Source organism: Mus pahari, chromosome 10 (assembly GCF_900095145.1).
Source record: "Mus pahari chromosome 10, PAHARI_EIJ_v1.1, whole genome shotgun sequence".
Lineage (NCBI taxonomy): Eukaryota > Metazoa > Chordata > Mammalia > Rodentia > Muridae > Mus > Mus pahari.
Genome location: NC_034599.1, coordinates 69,577,517 through 69,604,830, shown reverse-complemented (window position 1 = coordinate 69,604,830; position 27,314 = coordinate 69,577,517). Strand labels below are relative to the sequence as shown.

General features: G+C 49.0%; 1 protein-coding gene and 1 long non-coding RNA gene across 5 annotated transcripts in view; both read right to left on the bottom strand.

The window, feature by feature from the left end:
* Positions 1–11,334, bottom strand: part of Onecut1 (one cut homeobox 1) — a 29,791-nt gene extending 18,457 nt beyond the window's left edge. Inside the window, exons 1-2 of one of the 3 annotated variants that reach the window (XM_029543318.1) lie at positions 9,849–11,202; positions 9,079–9,683 (exon numbers count right to left, since the gene is read on the bottom strand). In XM_029543318.1, the coding sequence (XP_029399178.1) occupies positions 9,664–9,683; positions 9,849–10,953 (1,125 nt within the window). In that variant the 5' untranslated portion in view covers positions 10,954–11,202 and the 3' untranslated portion in view covers positions 9,079–9,663. Of the gene's footprint in view, positions 1–9,078; positions 9,684–9,848 lie in introns of those variants that run through there. The other 2 variants (XM_021207426.2, XM_029543317.1) reach the window with 2 other exon arrangements.
* Positions 11,335–13,192: 1,858 nt separating this feature from the next.
* Positions 13,193–24,784, bottom strand: LOC115064818. 2 transcript variants are annotated; one of them, XR_003844637.1, is made up of 3 exons: positions 24,255–24,784; positions 23,996–24,075; positions 13,193–13,371 (listed from the first exon to the last, which is right to left on the bottom strand). It is a non-coding gene; the product is annotated as an uncharacterized LOC115064818 (long non-coding RNA). The 2 variants fall into 2 exon arrangements; XR_003844638.1 differs by lacking the exon at positions 13,193–13,371 and adding an exon at positions 21,039–22,462.
* Between the last annotated feature and the right edge of the window lie 2,530 nt (positions 24,785–27,314).

The window sequence follows — 27,314 nt, the reverse complement described above, 5'->3', positions numbered from 1 at the left end:
ATATATATATATATATATATATATATATATATATATATATATATATATATATATATATATATATATACTTACATTTGGGCTATCTAGTTTTTCTGTTCTCCTAAATAAAGGTTCCAGGAGCAGTCTTTCCACATTTCCAAAAGAGCTGTGAGTTTAGAATTATACAAAATAGTGGAATTTCTAGACATGCGTGGGCCCATAAGCTATATGATGACAGCAAATTTGTTATAGCAAAGATGCTAACTTACATTCCCACAGTAGTACATAGGTAATGTATATGTGTCCATGGCAATTCATGCTATCCATGTTAGCTTGTGTCACATGGACTGTTACCTCCTGATCACCTGACTGGAGAGGTAAGCCTGAGACACGGCCATTTAGACTGAGCCCCGCACCCCACACCTTATCTAATCTTAATATAGGTGGACAGGATACTGAATGGAGATAGGTGCCCACTGGGCTTTGCCATGGCTACACAGTCATGACAGGAGGCAGCCAGTGACAGAATGAGACCGGAAGGGACCTGAAAGTCAAATCCTTCACTTTACATTTAAGGAGATAGAGGCTCAGAAAGGTTAAATTACTTGACAAGGTCTAAGAACTACTTACTGCATGAACCTTTCTCTAGGGCACTTGATTCTTAATCCAGAGTTGCTCACTCCTAGTAATTTAGGACAGCATGATGTCATGTCTGAATTTATCAAAGAATTAATACAAATAAAAAGACAGCCTGACGTGATTCATAATTTTACCTTAAATATTCAAATAACCGATTTATTTTTTAAAGGTAATTGTTTAACCTAATTGACTGATGAATTTGATAATTTCCACTTCTTTGCTTATGGTGTGCACAGGAATAATATTCAATGGGATGAACAGGAGACAGAGCCAACCTCCTCAATTATGGTTTCAATATGCACATTTATTTATACTAAAAGACATGGATCTCTTTAGGAAAATAACCCCCAATTATCTCATTGGTGAATCTTATTATTGAATCACCTCCCTGGGAAAATGTGAGGCATCTCCCTAAAAAGCTTGTGTGTGTGTGTGTGTGTGTGTGTGTGTGTGTGTGTGTGTGAAGCAAACATCAAATCCATTAAGTTTCAATTTACTCTCCTTTATGAACACTCATAATTAAGCCATCCTAAGGGGCTGGAGGCCGTGAGATTATGGTAGCATAGCATCAGTGAACTTCTTTATAATGCAAGACTACTTTACACTGAGATACGGAAAACTAATTTGTAGCAGAGATACTTAGTGCCGAAGACTCTAACCCACTCACTGCAGGGAAAGGAATCAAACTGGGGTAGGGACTGCTTAGTGACAGGCAGCGAGTCCATGTGAGAAGTGGCTCCCACAGCCTACAGGGGGAGTGCTGGTTTATGTTGTCCTTGGGAACTCTCTGCTTCCCCACGCCTGCTTAGCTGCCTTGTTTTCTCTACTCCAATTAAAACTATTCTTTAAGATGTTTCTCCGGGGTTGGAGCTGGAGCTGTTGGTTGTGTGCTTGCCTCAAATGCTTGAATGCTCTGGATTTGGTCCCCAGCACTGGGCATGGTGGCGCACCCCAGAACTCTGTGTGCCACCCCTCTTTCAATTCGAGGATAAAGCTTGCCAGGTTTTTATCACTTTGGGGTGAGGGCTTAGAGGCTTGAACACCTAATGATTTTGCCCAAGGATGCTGACTATACTGTACTGAACTACTTCTTGTTCAAGTTTTCCTCCTGGCAGTCATTTTAATCAGCACTTGTCCTATTTAATGATCTTGTAGTGCCATTACATAATCGCCCAGCTCACCAGATTAATGATGAAAAGAGGAACTGATTTTTCCAGCTGCATCATTTGAAGTAAACGTTAACTTTCTTTCTGAGTCCTTCCTCTAACAGCATTAACGTGACAAATATGTCTTTCTCTAGCATAAGTAATTAGAATTTAATCACTTTAACTGCATCTTAATTACCCCAAATGAATTGAAAGGACATTTAATAGCAAAGATTAAATTGCCTTAATGAACGATTTTTGTGACTCCATCAATATTGGAATCACGGTAGCAGCTCCTGACCCACTCGTCAAGGCGCCTGTGGTAAGGGCCACTGCCACTAAGTGGCGCGCTTCACACGCTTGTATGTTTAACACCCCTGCCTCCAAATCTGTTTAAGAAGGCAAGAGGAAAAGACAAATGAAAAGCACATAACTTGCTGTATTCTTCTGACAAACTTTCTTTGGGACTGTGAAATCGCCATCAGATGTTAAAAGAAAGGAATGATTACAGAAACTGCCCGTTCTCTTTACTCCATGACGTATGCGAAGAAAGAGGGGTGACAGGCACTTGGTATGTGACAGGAACCGAGTTGTTCTCAAACAATCACCAACAAACAAGCAGAGCTTTTTGTCAATTTGCTCTCTCTCTCTCTCTCTCTCTCTCTCTCTCTCTCTCTCTTTGTGAGTATGTGAGTGTGAGTGTGTGTGTGTGTGTGTGTGAGCGCGCGCGCACACACACAGAGTCCCAAATCTGAGGAAATAAACAAGTTTTGGAAGAACAGAGCCAAAGGCTATGAGAATGTCAGCCTTGGAAGCACGGGTGGCCTTGGGCCTTTGGGCCTTCCTGCAGGCACGGGTCCCAGAGGGCCAGGCTTACCCACAGAGCATATCTAATGAGATGGGTCTTGCCTATCGATAATTGTTTAAGTGAAAACGCGGATAGAGAGACATGGGCTTCACATCTGTTACCACTCTGGCTGCATCTTTGGAGGGGATCAATTAAAAAGAAATCTTGCTTGTACACCTGAGAAGGAATTGTTTCAAAAGCTTTCCTTGAGAACCTCAGAGAAAAAAAATTTACTCTATAACTTCAAGAGCTTTATGATATACAGACCTTGTTAAATGGATGCTTAGGGTAATGATGCTCACATTCTGGGTTGTGTACTGATTGTGATCTGGAACTGGCAACAGAAGTTATTGGTGGAGGATATGTTTGTCCAAGACCTTCTCATTAGGGAAACTGAGTCCAGGGCACCAGTAGATTCCAGTGGGATGACTAGAGACAAATTATTTAACCCACTACGAAAGCATCAGAGAAAGGCAGAGTAAATACCATACACTATATAGGATCCCAGACCTCCATGCATATTAAGATCATCCGGGAGCCTGGGTCACACCCCATTCATTTAAATTGAAATATCTGGGGTTGCAGTCAGACATTAGTTGTTTAAGTCTTTAAGTAATTTCCACGTGTTGTAAGAGTTATGAGCCATTGGCATATACAGGGAATATTAAGTGGGAATGCCTACCATAGCATGAAATAAATACAGTGTGAACAAACAACTTAAATTCTCTTCTCATTTGTCAGTATGACAAACCTGATGAATTGTTCTCTAGGGTTGGGCTCTTCTCAGCTGTTGTCATATTAAATCAACACATTAAATGAACAGAAAATGTTTTAGAAGCTATTTGTTCCATCGTAACATCTTTGGGAAGAAAGGTATGTAGATGATAGAACAGTGAGACTCTGATAAATAATTGTATGTTTGTATCAAATAGTCAGATTGTCACATGGCTGACCCAGTCATCTGTCACCTCAGGAAGAGTAAGCTTTATCAGGGTGGATATACCTTTATTTTTTTTAAAAAAATAAAAAACCTGTAAAATGGGTGGTATTGGAATGTATGATTGTATACCAGACTCATTTACATTAGAAATAAGATGTTCCTTCTTATTGGACTGTGAGACTAATTTTTCCATGTAGAAATAACATATCTCTCTTCTGAGGGTGCGCACTTGTCTTATTCAAATGTCAACACACAGAAAATGATCAGTGGTGCATATGGGCTGAATTTTTTATATATTAGAAATGGATTCTATAAGAAGCATCATTTTATGACATCCTCTATCTGTAGCTACCCCATATCAAACTGTGGAAATCTTAGTATTTAAATAGGCTCCGAAATGAAACTGGTTATTTCACTTTCCAGTCACTGGGGTTGAGTTACGAAAATGAACATGTGTTTAAATACTCCATTATATGCAGTTTACCGAGAACACTGAGCATTACCTCTTCAAGGACATGGCCGCCACTAACCGTGGAAGCTGAGGAGCTAGACATCTGGGAACCTCCCTCTAAATTACCCACAGCCATTAGAGTCGGATATTTCCTTTTCTTGACAAGAAAACCAAGAATGGATTTTACCGGTATACTCTGTAAGAACTGCTGCTAGAGAGAACTTTGGGGAGCAGCGTGTTTGATTAGCTGAATTTGCCACGGATGTGGAAGATGACGACATCAAACAGCTAGTGTAACAACCTCCTTAAAGACCTCGTAGATTAGAGATGACTATAGATTTTCCCCAGCACGGATCAAAGGGACTGAATTGAACGTTTTAGCTTAATGATCCAACTCCTGTCACACCCACCGGGACGCAAATTCTGATTTTAGATGCTGGTGTGCACGTGCCATGCCACGTAGGAACAAACCAATCAACACCTGATCTTTGACGACGGTTTTGATCTTTTCGACGACCCGACAGGGCCAGTGTTTATTCCAGAAGGGGCCTCCCGCTCTCACAAACTTTAGAATATTCGCTATTAATGTTTCTTTGCTACAGCATGGGATCCTGTAGCATCTTGGCTGCCTTTTTAGGGACAGAGACCAGGATTAGGCTACGGGGCTGCGGGGCTCTGTCCAGGGTCCTGACTCTGGGCCTGGGTTCCATGCCTGCAGGCTCTGACAGCTCCTTCACTCACCCCTTGGGAGGGAAAAACAAAGGCTTCTAAGCTTCAAGCCTGCGGGGGGGGGGGGGTGCCCTCTGACTCACTCAGGCCAGTTTGCTGGGAAGCAAGCAAAACAAAGGAACTGTTAATCTGGGCAGACTATTCTGGTCACAGCCTTCGATTTAGGAGAGCCAGGGTCACCTCTGCAATTATCGCTCCTTTCAGGTAAAATGTCAGCGTAAATTCGGGCAGGGAATCAAAACATTTACCTTTTCTGGGTAGGTTACAATTAGGGGGTGGGTAGCTTAGAATTCGGGCTGTAATTGATAGAGAAGGAATCGTGTTTCCCTCAATGGAGCTTGCATCCTCTTCCTCCTCCACACCCTCTTCCTATCAAAACACGGCTTAGAAAATCTTAAGACAAGGATGCCCGAAAAACAAAGCCTCAGCCAGCCCAACATCTATCTCCTGTTCTCTCGCCAGGTGGCCACTAGGGGTCGTGAGCAGCGTCCTCTGCTCAGCTACTCCAGTTGCAGCAAATGAACCTGGGTTCGGAAGTCTGGGAGCGAAGCCAGTTTCATCTCTGCCTCTGTCCTACTCGCAGAGGGCAGAAAGCTTCGAAGATAGTCACGTTATAGGTTTTGGATGGCTTTGCTGCTACGATATAGCCGCACTACTGGCTATATATCCTCTGTGTTCATTGTAATAAGCGGCTGGGTCTGGAATGACCGCAGTACTCTGGCCCCTGGGCATATGAGGATGACACTCAGGATTATCCAAAGATCACCAGGCTGCATTTTGGGGAGGATGGGATAGGTGGTAGGCACCTTCTGAACATGCCATGGGGTTTGTTTCTAGTGGGTGTTCTCTCTGTGTTGTGCACAAGGTCACTACACCACAGCAGGGTTAGCCTGCTACAAAAACTACAATCGCTAATTATCACCACAGGCACACCCAAACTCCTGCACTTCCTCTCCTCTTGGGATCTGGGTTCACCAACAACAACAAAAAAATTTACACAAAGCCAACTAATATCCCACAGAGGGGATAGATAGAGTCTGTGAGAAAAGATGCCTTTCAGAGCCTTCTGACGACTGTCCTAAGTCCTTTTGACTTCATATCTGGTGTGTGTGTGTGTGTGTGTGTGTGTGTGTGTGTGTGTGTGTTTTCCAGCTACCACAGTTCACCCCACCGTTCATCCCCGGAGGCTTTGAGACTCTCCGCTGCCTTCTGATAAGGGTTATCCCTTAGCCTCGCTGGGAAAAAGCCATTTCAGGCCTTGACCCCAGCCTCCAAGGCGGACACGTCGGTCGCGCCCTGCGGGCCCTTTGTTCAAGCAGCAGCGGGCTAGTAGCAGCTGCACCACGGGAGAGCCACAGCTCAGGGCGCCAGGAAATCGGTGTGGTGGCACCGCCTTCTTTTCCCACTTTGTAGCCCAGGGGCCCTTCCAGCCCTGGCATCTCTTGTGCCCAGTCCTGGCCTCTTTCTCTCACTCCACCCAGAATTCTTCAGGGGTTGAACAAATGCTGTTCCTAAGACCCAGCCTAGCATTCCTGCCTGGCTGTCGCTGCAGAGGCAGCACCGGACACTTGAAATGTCACCGGTCGGGATAAATATTAACACAAAAGCAAATGGACGTGTGCAGAGCCAGTTATCAATCAACCAGGCCGCAAGGCCACTCACAGCAAACACGGCCCAGGTTGGGTTGGGCAAGACTTTCTCAGGGCCACTTCCAGGTAGGAACACTCCCCCCCACCCCACCCCCGTCCTCCCTCAGCTTAGATCTTCCTCTAGCACAGAGGGATAAATACCCGACCGCAAGGGGGCGAAGTCCCGGGTGCTGCAGGGCAGGCCATCAGAGGTCTCCTTACCTCCAGCAGGGTCGGCTTGCTCAGCACGCGGCCTTGCCTGGGCTGAGGACCTGAGCAGCCACCACCTCCTGGGTGTACAGTGCTATAGTCACATTCATTGGTGGGTGTCTCTTGCAGTCTCTTTCCCTGCTCCCTGCTCCGCCAAGGGGCCGAAGCCTTCTAGAATATTTAATTGGAGGCTAATCTCCTCCTGTCTTGATAGACGCCCACATCAGAGGCGGGGCACCCAGCTTAGTCTCCCCACCCCACTCGGGACCAGAAGCGGCGGGTGTCTGGTCACACTGCGTTTTAATGAGCAGCAGCAAGCATTACGTTGAGGCAACATATATTGATTTTTAAAAGGTAGTTAATTTGGTGAGAATTTCCTCCAGTCTTTCACCAGCGCTTGTAATTTATACACCAGAAGGCGCCTCCCCAAACATACTGCCACGTGCAGAAGATTTTTGACCCTCCAAACAAGCTACAGTGGAACACAGAGAGGCAAGTGGAGAAGCTCTCTTCCACTAAAGAGTAAAGGAACTCAGCAGGATCTTATAAAGGGGTTGAGAAAGGATGCTGATTTACTCTTTGGCGGAACAGCTAACAAAGCTGCAGCAGCGGTTGGTCCTGGGGAGCAGGTACTAAGTTCCTGCAGTTGCCACACCAAAGCATCAGGCGGGTCAGTCCTAGGCTCCATCACTGAGGCCTGCTAGTCACCATTTCAAGGATCAGAAACCGATTTCTCTTAAAGAAAGAAATCAATGAGCAGGGCTGGGTTTTCTTTAGTGGCTTCAAAATAGGTTGTGACTTTCCTGGAGAATGGGATGGTTCTGGCGTGAGTACCTCTTCCCCCTCCTCCCCGCCCCAGCCCTCTCCCCTGCCTCACTGAGGCCTTTATGTTAAAGAGATCAAATAGGAAAAGAAGAAAGAAAGAAAGAAAGAAAGAAAGAAAGAGAGAGAGAGAGAGAGAGAGAGAGAGAGAGAGAGAGAGAGAGAGAGAGAGAGAGAGAGAGAGAGAGAGAGAGAGAGAGAGAGAGAGAAAGAAAGAGAGAAAGAAAGAAAAAAAAAGAAATGAAAAAGGAGGTGTTCTGCTGTGTCTCAGGACATCCAGTGTCCTCTGGTTTTATGCCCACTGACGCCGCTCATGTGCTACACATTCTAGGAAAGGGCCACATGCTTGATGCCAAGAATAACAGAGAGCTAGCCATCTGGACTTAGGTGTGTAGATATCCCTATAACGACCTTCTAGGTCCCATGAGCACTTGCTCAGCACCCAACTCATCCCTTTGGTGCACAGGTTCTAGAACTTGGGCTTCCTTCACGGGACTCCCCAGCACCAAGCAGCCACCCCCCAAATCCCTGGCTCAGTTTTCTTATTTGGAAACCAGTGGGCCTTGCATAGGATAGACAGGTTAGGATTCCAATCCTCTTAGTACAGGACCTGTCATATCAGTCTGTCCTTCCTGGCAGTGACAGAGACCATGTGGGATGTCACTGATGTCTCAAGTGCCTTCACCAAGTAGTGGGATGTACCTTTCATGAGGGAGTAGCTTTTTATCCACACTCCGGGACCCCACAATGGATAGCCTCAAAGCACTACCTTGCCTGGAAGGTCTGGAGCAATGGCTTCAAGAAGGTGTAGTGGAAGGTTCCGAAGCAGAAGGGAGAGAAAGCAGCAAGGTCGGCTGCACTCAGGGGCCCAATGGAGCTACACAGTGTGCTACAGAATGGAACCGGGGAGGCTTAGGGGTGACAGTCCATCAGCCCAGGTCCCCCATCTGAGCTGAGGCTTCATCAGATTCTTGGGGTCACCAACCAGAGTCTGCTTTGAGAACTTTATAGCAAAGGGCTTAGCTATGCTAGAAATTCTGGGTGGCCAGAGGCTGAAGCAGTATAGCATTCCTGAGGGAAGGCCTCTAGAGCCCAGATTATGGGGAACCGTTAGGGTAGCCTTGCGGACTAGGATCTGAGTTTAGTCTGCACCTACCTCTCCCCAGCTTCTCATTGGCAGGCACCGGAAGGGGGAAGGGGGATTCGGCCTCACGCTTTGATTTTAGTCTGTGAAACGGCTCAGTGCCCTCGGCTCAGAGCGGATTGACTGTCTTTCATTCTCTAGGGACGAATTAATGGAGAACGATCAGTTAATTAACAAACCCTCATTCCAGCGTTTACCTTTCTCTTCACCAAGACTCAGACCTGGGCGCAAGGCTCAGATGAGGCTGTGTGTGTGTGTGTGTGTGTGTGTGTGTGTGTGTTTCGGGGCTAGGGGGTTGGGGGTGGGAGGACATGGATACTGGAGTCAATCAACGCGACAACCTCCGCCCAGGTCTCATGAACACAGTCCGCCCCTAGGCTGCCCTTTTCTTGCATCTTCAAGGGTCGCCGACTGTGCCCGGATCCCTGGTGCAGTTCCAGCTGAGCTCAGCTGTCCACTAGGTCTCTTGGCCCACTACAGGAGCCAGGCCTGGTGCCTGCACTTGGCAGCTGAGACTTTCAGTGTGCCCCCCCCCCCAAAAAAAAAAAAAAACAGCCTGCTAGGAATTTTGAAGTGGGTGACAGGCTTGCTGATTCGAAAGACATTTACACATTCCCACCCAGTAACAGCACAGAGACTTAGATGGAAAAAAAATCACCACGACGACGCAAAAGCTAGTTGTCAGCCCAGGCTCAACCGGGAGTTTCCTGGGGGATCTGGTCACTGTCCGCCTCTGTCCCTTTCCTTTCCACAGAGCATGTGTGATAGATAACCCTTCCAAAGCACTGATCGCCTGCAGGTTTGGAATCTGTGTGCACACCCTATTGAAGTGCGGTTCCCCTTGCGCGTGGCGCCAATAAAACCGGCCAAGAGTGGGTCGCCGCAGCCAGCTCAGCCAAATATTGACTGGCAGCTTGAACAGCGCCTGGCCCGCGCGGGGTATGTGCCTTGAGCAACGGGTGCTGGTTCTCGATATGCACCCTTCCTAAACCCTCTTGTGTTCCGCTGAGATTCCGCCAGGTTCCAAGAGTCTCTCTGCCCGCGGCTCAAAACCTTGCAGCTCTGTCCCCGAGCACAAACGCAACCCCGAAGTCGCGGAGGCCGCCTTGTTCGGTCTTCGAAGCCTCCCTTATCCCAATGCGCTGAGCCCTTGGAGAAGGAGGAGGAGGTGGTTGACTCCCTGAGCTGGCTCTTCCAGGTCTAGGGACACCTCTCTTGAAGAAAGGGGAGGCGGAGCGGGACGAAGCGCGCCCAGCCTTTCTCATTCCCTCCCACCGTCAGTCCCTTATCTCGCCCACGCGCCCAGCGCCTCACCTGCTAAGCGGAGCGCCGACATGCGCTGGAACTCCGGCTCCTGCAGCCACTTCCACATCCTCCGGAAGGTCTCCCGACCCGACTTGAGTTTGCTCCAGGGCTTGGGGTTTCGCAGCAGGTCCGAAAGGGTCCCCTGGGAACGGCAGAGCACCCTCTGCGCGAAGATGGCCTGTGGGATGCTGTAACGTTTGAGCTCGGTGGTGATACGCTGAGCCACCTCTTTGGTATTGATCTCTTCCATCTGCCCTGAATTACTTCCATTGCTGACCTGCGCGCCTGTCACCGAAGGGTTGGGCTCTCGGGCTGTGCCCAGGAGCTGTCCGTGGCCCTGGGCATTCAGGTGGGCATGGGGATGGTGCGGAGGAAGGCCGTTGATGGGTACCATGCCGGCCGAGGTGGGCGTGAGGTGCTGCTCCCCGTGGCGACCGAGCATGGCAGGGTGGTGGGCTTCAAAGCCATTTGGGGTGAGCATCTTGTCGGTGGGCATAGCCGCGCCGGGATGAGCATAGTGGGGAAGTCCTTGCTGGGAGTTGTGAATGCTGCCCAGACCGGAGCCAGAGAGGGGCGAGAGGCTCTGGCCCATGCCAGCCACGTCCTTGTGGTAGGGGGTATAGAGGTTATTCATAGAGGCCAGCCCGCGCTCATCCCGCATAAGTGTGAAACTACCGCTCACGTTGCCCGCCAGGCGCTGGTGGTGGTGTGGGTGGTGGTGGTGATGGTGGTGGTGATGATGGTGAGGGAACTTGTCGGACACGGTGGAGATGGGCGGCAGCGGCTGCAGAGGGGTTAAGGTAGTGTAGGTGGTGGGCATGCTCATACCTGGGGGAGTTTCACAGGCCATGGTCATGGTGGGGTGCAGGGGGCCTGCCAAGCTGTGCTCAGGGGCGCGGTGGTGGTGGTGGTAATCGCTGCCTCCGCTGCCGCCGTCCAGCAGGGACGCCATGCCCATGGAACGCGGGTGCGCGGGAGGCAGGTGGCTGCCGCGGTGCCCCACGGAGCTGCGCGCGTGAGGGCTGCCGCCCAGCAGGTCAGCAGAGGCGGGCACCGGCTCATGGCTCACCCCGTGCAGCTCGCCGATCGCCTCCATGGTCAGCTGTGCGTTCATCGTGATGCGGGCGAGCGGGCTGCAACATCGATGTGGCCGGGCAGAGGCGGCGAGGGGCGCAAGGAGTCCAGTCTTCACATCGGCTGCCTGCGACTGTGGCCTTTCTTCCTCTCACTGTGGGGATCTGTGTCTCTCGCTCTCTCTGTGTGTGTCTTGCCTTCTCTCTTGCTCCCACCTTCCCCTCTATCTTTTTTTTTTTTCTTTTAATATTAATTTCCAAAAAGGATCCGTGCTGTTGGGAGAGCGCGGTATCCCTAGCCCGCCCAGCCCGGCCCCCTCTCGCCCCTCTCCTTCTTAGAATCCTGCTGCCCCCGGCTCCCTTGAAGCGGCCCGTGCGCCTGCCGCGGCTGCTGCCTGCCTGTGCCGCCCGCCAGCTCGAGCCATGGCTCGGTTACTGTTGCAGACTGTGGCTGCGATTCGGTAGCCGCCGCCGCTGCCGCTGCCCGCCCTCACGCCCGCCGGGCGCAGCGCGCATGCGCGCTGCCAGGCCCCGCCTCCTCGGTCCCAGCGCTCCGTGACGTCCCAGCACAAATGAACCGATTGGGGGGGGGGGGGGGGGGGCAGAGCTTTCTCAGCGGCGCCGAATGGCCCGGGATCGGTGAGCACGTGCACGGGACGCGCGCAGAGCGCGACCTGGAGCCGCCGCCACAGTCCTCGGAGACTTGCTACCTCCTGGTCTTCCTCACCTCCTCCCTCTCTCTTCCCATCCCGACTTTCTTGCCTGGTTTCTGTCACCGTGGGCCAGCTAGGTTTGAGAACCAGAGCCCCTGGGTCTGAGTTGCTAGTTCCCGGTACAGGTTACCGGCGGGGAGCTAGAGGCTATGCCATGGCCCAAAGCCCGCTCGCCCATTGGGCTTTATTCCCTAGAGGGTCGCTGGAGGCCAGCTCATTCCCTGTCCTTAAATGATTGTCCTACGGGGACTTGGGACATATATACCCTGAAGGCCTAGGTCGGGACGCTGTAGAACTGCCATCTATGATCCTCTCAAGGACTCCTCGAACCACCTTTCCCCATCTGAGCCCGGGGCCCAGGAGCACTCAGGAATCAGTGCTCAGTGAGGAGCACTCAGATCGAGGCCGCACCTCACTGTCCCAGACCTCAGAGGTCTTTCACTTTGCTCCCAATTAAGATGGCTCTCCCAGTTTGGTTAACTCTGCTTAGGAGATACTGAGGGAGATAGGAGAGAGGGCCTAGTTAGCATGGAAGGGGGGCGGGGGGGGAAGCTGGTTTTTTAGTTACTCCACAGCCTTTCTAGGAAAGAACCTAGAGGCTTGGAAGAAGTACCCCACGCAGGCAGAGTGCACGCGGCTGAGCAAGTCTCTGAGCCGAGCGGCTTGGACCGCAGGGACGCTTTCCTTTTCCTGGCGTCCCTGCAAGAAGCCTCCAGATTTGAAAATCAATTCAGCTTTGGGTATAATTGTGCCCCTGTCACAGTCACGCTCCAATCCGGAATTGAACCCGGGCCTTCAGCCTGGTGGGGACGCGTGGGGAGGCCCCCAGTGTGGGACACACACCCGGCCGCCACATGCCGCGGCTTTCTTTTATTTACAAAAGAATGAAAGAAAAAAGTCCGTAACAAAAGGCAGAGCCTTGTCTGCTTAGGTGCTTTTATCCCTTGGAGAAAGGACAGATGTGCCCATTGTCAGGCCCTTGGCAGTTACGGCCGGGTCAGCGCCAAGCCTCAGCCTGGGGCTAGCGGTGCTCACAATAAGGATAGCGGGCTTTCAGGGCTCAGCTACTGAACAAAGTGTCTGAGGCCTGCCCTGCGCCAAACACAGAACCCACCGCCTGGGTTTCCTTGTAACGGTTTTCAGAGAGCCTAGGATTGAGTCGTGGTGATGGGGTCTATAAGAAAATTTTGGTGTGGTCAACGCAGGGTGTGGTAACCTGAAATCTCATCCGTTAAGGTACAAACAGCCTCATCTCTTAACCCAAGTGCCTGCCTCTAACAGCACAAGGCCCACAGTCAAGGTCAGTGGGTACAGAAAGACTTCCTAGAACACTAATTCCGCTGGATCTCAGCATCAGAACCGGATCCACCCTACCCAAATAACTCCTGTGGACCCTACTTCAAGTCAGCTTAGTCATGATCATTTAGGATCTGAACCCCCCAGGGAAAGGTCATGGGGGGCATACATTGGCCAAAACCAAAATAATACTAATTTAATTTATTTATCATTGCTTCAGATACATTCAAATACAAAATATTTTCTAGAAACCAAATCTACCTTCCTTCTTTTCTTTTCTTCTCTTTTCTTTCTTGAACTCCTTTCCAGTAGTATAGAGTGCTTGCATCTCTTGTAAGACCAAAAGGATGGGTTGAAATAATCTCAGCCCAACTGTTTCTGTCACCATATTTTAATCCCATTGAAATGATTGATCTGCCCTTGTGGCCATCTCTTCTTGAACGACTGTTCCTTTAAAAAAAAAATGTAAGAAATTAGTTCACACATCATTCATGGTGCTACCCTCTTCCAGTTAGAGACTTGATCTTGGAAGTCCTCCTTCATATGGTGACTCTTAGCTGAGCCCCTGGAACCCATCCAAAGAGGGGTGGGATTAAGGAGCTCAAGTCTGCCAAAAGGGACTGTCCAAAGGGACCTTGTCAAAAAGGTGTCTTCTTTCAGCTTTGGTTCCCAAAGGAGAAGAGAAGTTGAGGAAGGATCTTTGGCCTTGCTCACCCTCCTGTTTGACATCACCCCCACCCCCACCAATCTCAGACTTGGTTTACAAATCTCCTTCTCCCTCCTCCTCTTCCACCACCTCCACCACCTATTCCTTCTCCTCCTCCTTCTCTATTCTACACCCCCCCTTTTTTTTGGAAACACTATTTTCCTGTAGTTGCTGAGTTAGAAGCATGATGTTTCTCACCCCTCAGAAGCATTTTCTGGGTACAAAGGATGTTTTTCTGGAGGGAACTGGAGTTACCTGCTTGTTATCTGGTCTTCTTCTCAGAGTGCCCAACACAAACCCTGTCCATCTTCTCTCTCTCTCTCTCTCTCTCTCTCTCTCTCTCTCTCTCTCTCTCTCTCTCTCCCTCTCCCCTCTCTCACTTCTTCCCTGCAGCCTATAGTTCTTGCCTCCCTTATAAGACCAAAGGATGAATTGAAGCAATCCTAAGGGAAGAGAGAGAGAAGAATTCCTTGAAACTGGAGAGTAAGTGTGTGAAGCAGAGAACTTAACGGCTTCAGTTTTAAGCAACTGATGGAGAATCAAAGAAGAGCAATGTAAAAACTATTAAAATACAAGTTAAAAAAAACAGGGGCTAAAGGCTCAAGTAGATGCTTGTTGCAGGGTTTTCATGTTGGAATCCAACTTTTGGGCTACTGGGGCCTTGAGCTGGGCAAAGGCTCTGTCACTAATGTTTCTATGTGTAAATGCCTAGGAGTGGGTAGGTACGTGAAATTTGTCCTCTGCTAGATTGGCTACAGTTTGCAGGGCAATGCCATCAGACTTGTGGAAAGGGCTGTTCTTGTAAATGCTGGCCACACGCAGTTCTCTAAGAATGGCCCATGTGATTCAGGGTTAATGGCTTGATTTTCTTTGTGAACAGTAGAGGTGTAACATATGGACCATTCAAAAGAAATGTTTCTATGCTCTTTGGGGCATCAGGTGTTCAGTCCCTATTTGGTGACTGCCGTCCTGGGTTTCAGAAAGTGTTCCTACCCAGGGCTTCAGGTAAGACATCCTTGGCTACAGCATTTGAAGCCTAAACATTTCTGAAACTCGAATGAAATGCCCAGGGAGGGACATGCAGATGGCACCTGGCTTCAGCAGAACCCTTGATAGTATGGGGTGAAAGATTTTATTCTAGCTGCTTCCTGTAGTGTTCTACTGTCATGCCCAGAGTCTTTCCATCTCTGGAGAAATTTATTCATAAAATTGCTGTTGGCTTAGAATAGATAAGAATGACAGAAAATGGTGGCCTGATGATTTATTATTGAAAACAATTAAAACAGCACATTAATTCCCAGTCCCATGAGATGTGGATGTGACTTCTCTCTCTGGTGGAGGAAGTGGGAACCCGTGCTTCTAACACCTTCTTTCAAGCTTTGCCCCTGTGTTTAATGTCTATATAGTTTTCATTCATCTGTTCAGCTAAAAATTCCTTCCTAAAAATGGTTTTGCGCATGAAAATGGGTTTAAACCCAGCATTTCGCACCATTTCTTTTGTCTTTTATCCCCCAAATCTCCATAGAAGATGCCTGCGGAAGGGCTGTTGGCTCCCTCCAACCCCACCTAATGTGGAGTTCCAGGAACTGCTTGGAGCCGCCTCAGTGGCGGTCTGAAAACTGACCACTCCAAGAGCTTTGGTTACTTCCTGGGCAAGGAAGAAAACCCGCTTGCTCTCCTGGGACCCTGGGTTAACTAGCAACGGATTGAAACTCTTTCTGGTGGTCGCATACTTTGGCAAAGGCTATGTGCCTTCAAGGCAAGAACGTCGGAAGGGGTGTCATAGTGGGATTGAGGGAGAGGTGTCTGGCTCCTAGGTGACAGGTGACAGGTGGCAGAGCCCAAAGCTGCAGAAGATTAACCTGACTCCCGGGAAATTGGACTTCTATGGTCTGATCTTTAGTGGGTTTTCTCTCTTAGTCATAATTTTATAGTAAGGAGGTAGGGGGAGGAATCCTGCCCAAGATTGTGAGGGAGCAAATGGGGAGAAGATGAGTTTTGCAGATTTGGGGTAGCAGTGAACATTCCTGAGTTTCACAGATTTGGGGTAGCAGTGAACACTCCTTTTCCAGTCCCCATCTTTTGAAAGTCTATGATGGATTAGCAGTGGCTTCCTGATGGTGGAGAGCCAAAGCTGGGAACTGGAAAGGAAGGGGTGTGAGAGTGAGGTGCCATGTGTTTGCATCATTCAAAGTAGGGAAAACGCAGAGGGGTGCCTGGACGGAAGGCCAAGTGTATTAGAGATGCTCTCTAGGAAGATATTCTTCTTCGAATTTGGAGATAATTAGAAAGCAGAAGTCACCAGACACCGCCCATCCGGGAGCTTCAGATGCGCAGGGCTCTGACTAGCCAACCTACCCCCAAGTCCCGGCCCGAGGCAAGCCCTCTTGGCTAACTCTACGGTCGCCCAGCAACACCAACACAGGCCCAGAACAGCAGCACTCGGGAAGGAGGAAAACTCTTTAAACAAATCATTTTGGTGTCTAATCAATTAGTGTTTGCGCAGTCAAGTACCATAGATTTAACAGAATAATCGTTACTGCCCTTGTCTTTATTTGACCCGCAGACACCTAGAAGATTTAAAAATAAAATGCAAGGTGTTCCTGCCCTGTTGCCTACGCTTCCCTCCTCAGCCTTCTCTACCTGGTTTGGCTTTTGCTTTCTCCAAGGGGAGATTCATCTTTCTCTTGGTACTTAACTTTCCATACTTCATCTCCTCCCCACTTCTATCCCGGCCCGCCTTTTGCTGATTCATTCAGCCACATTATCGGGTCTGTCCCCACCCTAGGTCTCTGACCCAGAGACCCTTTGCGAAGCCCCTTTAGCCTGAGCATCATCCGAGCGTAGGATTATAGAGTGGAGCAGAGTCCCCTGCTCCCCGCCAACCTCCAGACCTTGTTGGCCCTCTTGCGCCTTTCAGAACCTGTCTAAAAGACTTCTTGTGTTTGACCTCTAGTTTCTATGGGCCTGGGTGCACTTTGTGGGGAGAGGGGCCTTGCAGGTGTCCCTCCCTCCCTCCCACCAGCCCCCCACGTGTGTGTATGTATGTATGTATGTATGTATGTATGTATGTATGTATGTATGTATATGTGGGACTAAAAGGAAAAGGAAGAGGAAAAAACTTTGGTCCCATCGCATCTTCACCTGGCCTTGAAGTAGTGTGTGTCCTGTCAGTCAGTGTGACTGAAGAAGAGCCAACCCAGAGGATTATCAAGGCGCAGGGAACTGTCAATCAGATGCAGGCTTCTCTGGACCTGGCTTGTCCCATGGTCTATGAGTAGTTGTGTGTGTGTGTGTGTGTGTGTGTGTGTGTGTGTGTTGGGTGGATGCTGGAGTCCCCGTGCCTGAGATTAGGTCCCAGACAACTAAAGAGAGGGTCATTAGGGCTAAAATTCATAGAGGTGGAGCTATGGGAATATAGGCATACAGGTGAGAAATTTGGGAGACCCAAACACCTGCATCCTTTTCCTTCCTTTAATACCTTAGGGGAGTAGGGAAGTCGGCAATGAGGCCGATACGCCTGGGTAAGCTGTAACCCTACTAGGAGAGGGTGGGTGGGAGGGTGAAATAGCAGGGGAATCTGCCCCATTTCTACCTTGTCACCTTCTCAACCCCCAGTTCCAGATGCTCCAAATACTCCAGAGTATTTCCTCCCCCTTGGAACTGCCTGGCGCCCTGGTTCCCAACATCACCTGAGAAACCTTCCTCTCAACAATAGATGATTATAATGTACTTGACTAATGCCCGCATTTTCCTGTTTAACATACATTAATCCAAGTAACAAAAAATCAATATTGCTAACAACACTGCAAACAAATCCTAGTCCATCTCACACAAAAACCTCTGTAGATTTTCAATCACTTCTATCATCTTTAATTGTGATAATCTCTGAGGCTACCCATAGCTCCTGACTACTGTGAAAGTCAACCCTAACTTTTCAATAGCGGGCCTCTAAAATTCCATTCTCCCCAACCATTTTATCGTGGATATATATATATATATATATATATATATATATATATATATATAGAGAGAGAGAGAGAGAGAGAGAGAGGCACAGATGACTTTCTAAACCCTAGCCACCTCTCTTCTGGGGCCATTTCAGGACCTTGAGTTCTCTTAAACCTGTCCCATTGGGCACCATCAAATACCCGAAGGTCACCGACAATATTCTGGGTTTTGTTTTCTCTCCTGGACAAATCCGCATATGTGGCAGATTCCAGTATTTTCCCAGAGCAGGAGGTCCCACGCTTTGGATCCTCTCACGTTTGTGCCTGTCCTAGCTCTCCTGAATCTAACGTTGGTTGGGGGTTCTTGTTGGGAGTTTATTGTAATTATTTTTAAAAACCGGTGCTTTCCACCTGGAAGAAACAAACTAGAGGGGCCGGCTAATGAAGGAACTTAGGTTTGCAAAACACCATAAATAATTCATTATTGTATTTCAAGGGAAAAAATAGCTTTCTTAAATCATCCCTGTAATATAAATGGCAGACTTACAGTATGGTCCTGGTAAGTCTAAATTTTTAAAGGAGCAATATTCAAAGAGACATAGATGTCTGTATTAATTATTTATTCGCCGGTGCCTTCCTTCGTTTCTGACTTATTATTAATTAGGCGCCTCTAGTCTTTCACAGAGCGCTCCACTGAGCCGGTTGCAGCTTTAAATATGAATTAAAAGCAAATCCAAGCTACTGTAATGCGAAAATTATTCCGTGTCTTGCATGGCAGAGATGAATAGCCGCGCGGATCAATACCGTGAAACTCGGCTCCCAACGACAAGGTTATTGATAGTTCGTAGTAATGACATTAATGATGGAAAAAGGGAACAACCACCCACCCGCCTTGGAAACTTTTTAAGCCACTGAAACCCCCGCAATAAAAACGGGAAGGGGGCAGGAATTGGGCTTAAGTGTAAGAAGAAAATTATTTATGAAACCCGGATAAATGACTTCGGAACTTTGATGCATTTGAACCTAAAGCTCTTGGCTTCTGGCGGCCCTGGCTCCAGCTGGGGAGACCGCGAAAACCCCAAGCCGTGGAGGGCTGAGGGCGCCGGGTAAGCTACAGCAGCCTCAGCCTCCGGTGTGTAGTCCCTCTGCTCGGTTCTCCGCTGGGAGAGCCCGCTGGAGGCGCTGAACGCAGAAGATTCTGGAAGTGGGTAGAAGGAGACCGACGCGTGAAGCTGTGCCCCAGTATCTAGGAGGGGACAGGAGGCCGCACCTCTTTGCGGCCAGGACTTCAGCCTAGGTTTTTCCTCCGGTTGGCTTGGCACTGGTTCCCTAAGCGGGGTCAAACGCTGCGGCCTCCTGGGGGCCAGGGGGCTAGCTCACCCGGGCCCCTAGGGATGGGAAAGCTGTTCCAGACCCCTCAGACAGCCTAGGCTGTGCAGCCTTTGCTTCCCACTGCACCCCACTTGCTAGGCGCCGGTTAACGGGGTCTTGGCCTGAGGCTGCCCTGCGATGCTGAGAACTCTAGGCATACAGAGCAGGCAGGACCCAAATCGAGTCCTCTGCGGCCACAGCTAGGGGGAACGCGTGCAGCGGGGATATGAAAGGTTACATCCTGACCCTGGGAGGTTGCCAGAAAGGTCAGAGCCCAAGGGAAGGTTGCAAGCCCGTGGTCCCCTCCTCCCCTCTGCAAGGAGCTCAGTCTCCCGGTCACCCTCCCCTCCCCAGCACGAGGACAGGCCTCTGAGGGCAGAGGTCGTGGTGACCCTGACAGCTAGGCGAAGGGCTGCCCAGCCGCTGCAGGTTGCTGAGGGTAGGCAGACAGGCCTGGCCACGATTCTGGTGCATCCTGGCTGTTTTGGGTGAGAGCGGGAAGTTGCGACTCAATCTCTGGCGCGGAAAGGTACAAGAGGACGTCAGGTGCCAGGGGCGGGTGGGTCGATCATAGTTTTCTTCAGAAATAGGGATGATGTATTTTTGTCTATTTAGTCTCTTAATACACTCTCACTTCCTCCTTTTCTCCCTTTTCCCGTTTCCTTTCCAACATCATCTTTCATTCTTTTCATCCTACATCCTCTCTTCCAGTTTCTTCATTGCCATCCTCCATCCTTCCCTCCTTTCTCTCTCCCTTACCTCCAGTCTTATTTCTTGCCCCTAGCTTCCTGCACGCCTCCACTTCCTTCGACTTCTGCACCCCTTGATGGTCAAAGGAAAAGGTGTCTGTTATTTGAGCACCAATACCAAGGAATCCCCTCCCCCCTTTTTGAAGGAGGGGCAGGTGAGCAAAGAGCCCACCAGCGCTTCCGTGGTCCCTTGCTGTTGCCGGACCTCCTTGAAGTTTCTCAGCTAGATTTTTGCTACTGCCAAGGTTCATCTGGCTGGAGCTCTGGCTTGCCATCCTTTGGGAAGAGTTTCTAGGGCTTCGTACTCCGGTCAGCAAGACTTCTGCGTGCTTGTTTTTATTTTTACTTTATTTTCTTAATTAAAGGGGGAAATCGAAATGAATCTCAGAGGCTATAACCACTAAAATCACCAGCTGAGCCTTAGCTCTATTTCAGGACAAAAGGATGACTAAGTTGAAACCGGTCTCCGGATAGTTAGACCAAACCCAAACTTCCTGCTTCAGAGAAAAAAAATCTCTTTTGAGGTCCACTATGAAGTTTGTGTTTCAGAGTAGCAACACCCCCTATTGGATCCACGGCCCCATCCCCACAGGGTAAACAGAGAACGAGTCTTTTCAGAAAGGAAACACAACAGACTGCAAAAGAAAAAAAAAAAACACTCGATTCTGGAAAAAATCAATATCGAAATTAGATTTATTGTCTGCTTATGCGATTAAAAATGACAAAGCGTTGGCTTTTATTTTCATAAAAAGACAGAAGGCTGAACAAATAATTTACTATTGAGTTTTTTTTCTTTTGTTGTTGTTGTTGTTGTTGTTGTTTCACTTGCCTGGCATCACCCCGAGGGGCCTAAGGCAGTTGGGAAGTGCAGTACCTCTGTCAGGAGCATCCTGAGGGAGAGTCAGGGACACCTTAGCTCAGGGTTGGTGCAGTGCATGCCAGGGGAAGAAATTTCCCAATCTCCAGTCTGAAGTGACTGAGTCCAGCTAAGTTCTCAGCTATGCTATGCTCCAAAGGAATACTGGATGACCCCCGCATGACCTCAACTCCGGATCTCAAGTCTTGTTTCCCAAGGTAACTTTTAGTTCAGGATGATCTACTTAGCTTTTTCTGGGCTCCACAGTCCCAGACTATAGGAAGGACTGCTTGAAGTCACCCTCTCCTTGTCCTCCACAGTGGTTTGTTTGTTTGTTTTGGCTTTCAGAGTTTGTGCTGGAATCAGCAAAATGTTTGTTTGTTTTCCACATCAACCCAGGATATATATATATATATATATATATATATATATATATATATATCCTGTGAATATACTTGGGGAAATATAAATATAAATATGCTACATCTGAGATGCTATGATTGCATCAACAGCCTGGTTTGGGGGGTTTTGTTTGTTTTTAAATCTACATAAAAATACAAAAGAGCCCACAGTGTATCTTCCTGCAAACTCCCAATGTGTTCAACGTAATTGTCAGAATTCACCGCAGTTTCTCCATGTCTCCCATACTCCATATTTCCCTGTACTCCATATTGGGCATGCTGTCTGCAGTGCTCACTCCTACAATTTTACTGCCTGGTTCTGGAACAATGTGGCTTCTTGGCTGTGGTTTCACACACACATTTAACAGTATCATTAGAAAACAAACAAACAAACAAACAAACAAATAAACACAACTACTACCTAGCCAGGTCCCTTAGTACCCTTAAATGCACCTTTAGGTTTGGAGTCAGGCGGCACAAGCTGGGACTGATTTAGAAAACCGTTAATTGCTTCCTTTTATGTTCTTGTTGCTGCTCTGGAAACCGGCCTAGAAGGTTTAGCTCCCAGTACTTGTTGAAATGAAAGCTCTGCCAGCCATCCCTTCCATGGACTTTCTCCGTGTTAGGGTTTCGGGGAAGGGTATGGGTTGCTTGTTCCTTGGAAATCTGACAGGTTCTGTGATCTGATTCATTTAGTCTTGAAAGTCGAGGTGACTTTCTCCCAGATGGAGGCAGTGAGGAGGTGAGGTGGAGGTCCCTGACTAGGCCAGGAGGGAGATGGGTAGGTACCCTTCGGCAGGTCAAGTCTTTGGGTCTCCAGCATCAGCTTCTTGCAACAGGAATGCAGATTCTGTGACTGGCTTCCTGGGGAACTCACCTGATCTTTCTCATTGCCCACTTCTCCAGCCTCATTTAGGGACTAACTCTCTCCAGCAACCTGGAGCTGTGAATCTTCAGGCTCCTTCTTCACACAGTTTGACACTATGGCTGTGGTTCCTGTTGTGGAGGCTGGGTGCCCACTGACAACCAGACTCAGATCTCAGCATTCTTTCTCCACTCTAGCAGCTCTGTGATGCCCTAGAGTCTTGAAGGGGTCGGGGTGGGGTTGAAATTTAGGACGTGATCTTCAAGTATTTCCTGCCTTGGGTTAGCTTTGACCAAAAGCCTGTGGAGCAATCTTCCATTGTCTCATTTTCTCCCCTAGCCTGGCTAGAGCTGGAAAGAACTTGCCAAATGAATACCCAGCCTTCCAAGTAAGCAAATCTGTTCCAAAGGGGCCGACCTTTTTCCTGAACTGGAGCAAGGCAGGCAGAGTAAAAGGCAGGTTTCTATGCAAGGCCACGTGGCTCCAGTCACCAGCACCTCTCCATCTATTCTTGCTAGATTTACTTGTTTCCAGCCTCAGCTCTGAGCCCAGAGCAGCAGTAGTTAGAATTCTCTCTCCGACAAAAGCCATGGTCAATAGAATTCTGGGTATCAAATGAGCAATAATTTGCTGTGGCTACATGCTGGATAATGAAAGATGTTAGTGGGATCAATAAAAAAATGAAAACACTTTTACTTACATCTTGAGTTACAGTTTTAGGAGAGGGAGAGAAGCAACCAGTCCAACGTTAGTTCAGAGTCTTGTAAGTCTGTCCCCAGAGCCAAGAGAGACTTCCTCACCATCTGACTGGCCCTTCCTGACCCCCGGGGCTTCTACTTTCTCCTGTGCTGACAGGAGAGTAGACTATTTGCATTAAATTAACTCCACAGGAACCAGTAATAACTTAACTGCCAGGGCTTCCCCCCCCCCAGGCAGAGATAAAATTAAAATAGTTTCCCGCCAGAACTACAGGTCCCCTAATTGGTTCTAGTTTGCTGAAAATTTATTCAACTGTCTCAAAGTGAATCTGCCTCTCGACTGCCCCTGACTGCACACTTGCCCGAGATGGCTCTGGGAAGGCCTCTTGTCTTCTGTTGGATTCAGGGGCGAGGCCATTTAGTTCTTTTGGCTTCGTTTTGTTTTGTGAGTAAAGTCTAGAAATTTCAGTTTTTAAACCTGCTTTCCCCATAGATATTAATTGCTCGCATCTTTTTTGTAGTTCTATTTGCTTTGTCCCGAATTGGAGCAATATGCTTTCAATTTATGTTGGATTTATTTGTCCCAACGTGTCTGCTTTACTAACTATTCGATCACTTTTACTGTTTCGGTTGCTAAAGAATAGGTTACGGAAAGAACAGAGAAATAGTCTACGTTTTTCAAAGATACCAAAATAAACAAACAAACAAAAAACCTGAGACAATTACTCAGTGCGTTCTGCAAAAAACAAGCACCACAAAGAAGCATCCTGCCCGCTCTCAGCACTGAAGTAGTATGAGAAGAATATTTGAAAAATGTGTTTAGCTATGTCTGCAGGCTTAAATGACCTACGTTTCCCCCCAGAACTTAAAAAACAATCAGAACACAAATTTAGCCACCACAGAAGAGGAGGTAGTTATACCGCGACATTTAGACTCAAGGTCAGTGGCCGTGATTCTCTTTAAAAGGGCTGGGTAAGATTCCAAGGGGCCATGGGAGCAACCTGAGCGATGTAGAAAAGTCAACTAGACGTGGGGGAGGGGGCGGAAGAACAGACAGATTTCAGTTGGGGGTGTTGCTCGAAGGAATGGATCCCGCCCGTTCCGTTTGTACAAAACGCACAAAGCAGGTGCGCGGGGCCGCGGCGCGCAGCTCGGGAGAAGAACCGCGCGCAAAGCTCAGCCGCGCGCTCGCGTGCCCGCCACCCGCGTTTACACCCCGCTCCGAGGCCAGCTCTCCGCTCTCATTTGCTGCTTTAAACTCGCGGGGAGGACCTGTTACCCACGGTGGCGGGCAGGAGGACTGGGAGGGGGGCTCCCCCTTTCCGCTTCCCGGGCGTGACGCGGGCTTTGCCCTCCGCCCCCGGCTCCCACGCTGTACGCGTAGCCACGAGCTCAATCGAGGACCCGCGTGGCACACCTGGCCGCGCTGACTCCCCCTTCTCGGTCCACGGCCGCGTGGACCTGAGAGGCTGGCTTACCGCGAAGGGCGAGTCGGGGCGCATTAGCGGATTTCACGGCAGGTTGCTTCTGACACGCGACAAGCTTTCAGCTTTGCCTCCTAGGAGCAAGGGAAACCCAAGTCAATTTGCATAATTTCCAATGAGGCATAATTTTAAATGAGAAACGAGTAAACGAAGAGCTTAATTTTAAGTCCTCAATCCCAGCTCTCCCGTATAAATCATCCCTTGCCCTCCCGGTGCAGAACCGGAAAAAGTAATCACTGCGTGTCGTAGGTACCTTTCTTTGCGTAGATTTTAAAACCCGGGACACAGCCGCCGCCACTTTCTGCAAAGCCCAGAGCCTGGGCGCTCTCAGGCCTGAGGATTCCTGCAAGGTCGCTGAGGTTAGAGAAGCGGGCCAGAGAGCCCACGGGCTTCCCCTCAGCACCCAGGGTCTGAGTCCCACTCAGAACCCCCAAATCCCCCGCACTTCTTCGGCTCCAGCTTTGAGTCTGGGGAAAGATCAATTCCCTCCCTCGCGCGTTGCCTCGGCTCGCTGGCACACACACGTCTGGAGCCATAAACAAACAGCTAATTCAGGAACCAGAGAGCAAGGGAAAAGCCGGGAGAAAAGAGGTGACCCAGAACCCCAACGCTGGTCTCGTCTCGAACAGTGAGGAGCTGCTCCTTTAGCTCAGGCCAGCGGCGCAATTGGGGACGCAACTTGCATTTGAATAGCTGCCTGCGCTTGTTATGGGCCCGAGAAAGCTCTGAAAGGGAATCACTATGCAAATTGTCCCAGTTACAATCGAAAGGTTCGATCTCCCCGAGCCGCCTGACGGAAGTTGATGTCAGCTATCTGTGCATTAGACTGGCGTTACCGCCTTCGCCGGCCTGCTCACCGCCCCCGCTCGCGCCTGCCGGGAGGATTTTTTTTTGCTTATGTGTATATATTTTTTCCTAGTAATTAAAAAAAAAAAACGTTTAAAAAAAGGGGCTGAAGGTGGTTGTCTAGCTGGCTCAGTCCTGGGAGTCCCCAAGGGCACTCCAGAGAGTATGGCGGCTGGACTGCCCCTCCTTTCTTTTTCTTTCTTCTCCCCCCCTCTGCAGGTGTTAATGGTGTATCTGAAATCAAACATTTAGAATCGTGTTCTTTCTTTCTTTCTTTCTTTCTTTCTTTCTTTCTTTCTTTCTTTCTTTCTTTCTTTCTTTCTTTCTTTCTTTCTTTCTTTCTTTCTTTCTTTCTTTCTTTCTTTCTTTCTTTCTTTCTTTCTTTTTTTAAAGAGCTTTGCAGGACCAGGAGGTGGAGGGTGGCGGCGGTTGGGCAGCATGTCTGCCTCCGCCAGTCTGCTTTATCCTACAATGCAGGCTGCAGATCAATACCCGCTCACTGTAATCCCAGTAATTGTAGGGCTCACAGCTTTTATTTTAAAGAAATAGGACACTGGAATAGGCGGGCAGCGGAGGACGAGGGGTTGGGTCCTGGTGCCTCCAGGAATCTTTGGGATATCTATCTATCTATCTATCTATCTATCTATCTATCTATCTATCTATCTATCTATCTATCTATCTATAATCTGTCTACCTACATATCTCTGGAAAACCAGGGACTCCCGAGAGTTCTCCACAATAGGGTGGTGGCAGCACATGAGCCCTACCTGGGACTTGCCAAGCCCACTTGGCTTCTATCTGGGAAAGGCAAATTTGGAGGTAGAGTCAGTATAGCGGACAGCTCAGGATGAGGAAACCCTTCTACAGACCTGGTCCCTGGGAGGTCTGGTCGGTCTGAGCCTTTTGGCCCTAGGAGCTGAGTCTGGGGTGCACACGTGCCAGATCCTGTCTACAGAGGATGCAGGACGTCAGCCTTTGGGCTAGAAATGGAGGGCCAGAGGCCCATCCAGTACTGGGCTGCACGGAGCTTTTCGCTTGGCAGGCAGGTAGGGGCGCTAGGACCCGGTGAAGCGGCCCTCGAGGCCGCGACCTCCTCTAGGAGCCGGCTAAGGCAGCGTGTGCAGCCGCTGTGACCCACCTCGAGCCCCCAGGCCCTGCGACCGCTGGCCGCCTTGGCCGCCCACCCCCAGCAGGCAGAGCCTAAGCAAGGCCTTCCCGGCCTGAGCCCCTCTGCTGGCCAGCGCAGCTTCTGGCGCCCCCGAAAATGACCATCTGTCATTCAATTAAGGTTTCAGGGCAGCTGATGGGGGAGCGAGGGTCAGCGACCCCAGGACAAAACGGCCTGCTGCCTCGGATAGGAGAAGTTCAAATGTTAAACGAAGAACATTGTGTCCTGTCCTGGTCCCGGCCCCCACCGGGCCGCAGGTCCGGCCTGTGGACAGCAGCGAGGTGAAGGGCAGCGGTCATTAGACTTAGATTTCAGCTCTGGGCCGGGGCCCCTTCTGTTGGGCTATTTCGACCAGAAAACCTTTAACCCTTTCCCGCCAGCCCTCCCCCTAGGGTAGGACAGATTGTGGAAGAGAGAGACAGATGTAGTCCTATAAAGAGATCTGTTCACTAATCCACAGGAAGTGCAAACGACATACCTAGAAGAGAGGCTAATATTCACTATAGCAGACCAAAAGGAAAACTTTTCAGGGAGGTATTTATTAAACGACAGGGGACTTGTCAGATGAGAGAGAGAGAGAGAGAGAGAGAGAGAGAGAGAGAGAGAGAGAGAGAGAGAGAGAGAGAGAGAATATGAGAATATGTAAAACAACCGGCAGACTTCTTTTTGAATGATGCTTACCTAAACCTGCATGAGTGGATATGAGCCTCAGGTAGCTAGAAGGCCCCTTCTGGTGAACGGAATCTTCTTTCAAGTATAAAGAACCAGTCTCCTTTATACTTGAAAATAAGTCAGTTGCCTTCCTAGTTCTAGACTGGCCCACAATTAAATGAGGTAAAGAGGGACTGGAGAGCTTGCTCAGCACTTAAGGACACTTGCAGCTTCTGCAGAATACCCAAGGCTCACAACTTCGATTAACTACAGCTCCAGGGGAATCTGATGCCTCCTACTGGCTTCTGTTGGCACCTACACTCACCTGCACACACACAAACAGGTACATAAGGAAAAATAAATAAATTCTGTTCATTAAAAAAAGAGATAGAGAGGGGGCTGGAGAGACAGCTCAGTGGTTAAGAGCACTGGCTGCTCTTCCAAAAGTACCAAGGTTCAAAACACAGCACCTGCATGGCAGTTCACAGCCGTCTATAATTCCAGTTCCAGGGGATCTGACATCCTCAACAGACATGCACGGATGCAGAATACCGATGTAAATAAATATTTAGAAAAAAATGAGATAAATAATTTTTAATAATCATAAGAATAAAACACAATAACCATCCAGAGGCTTGTGACCACACT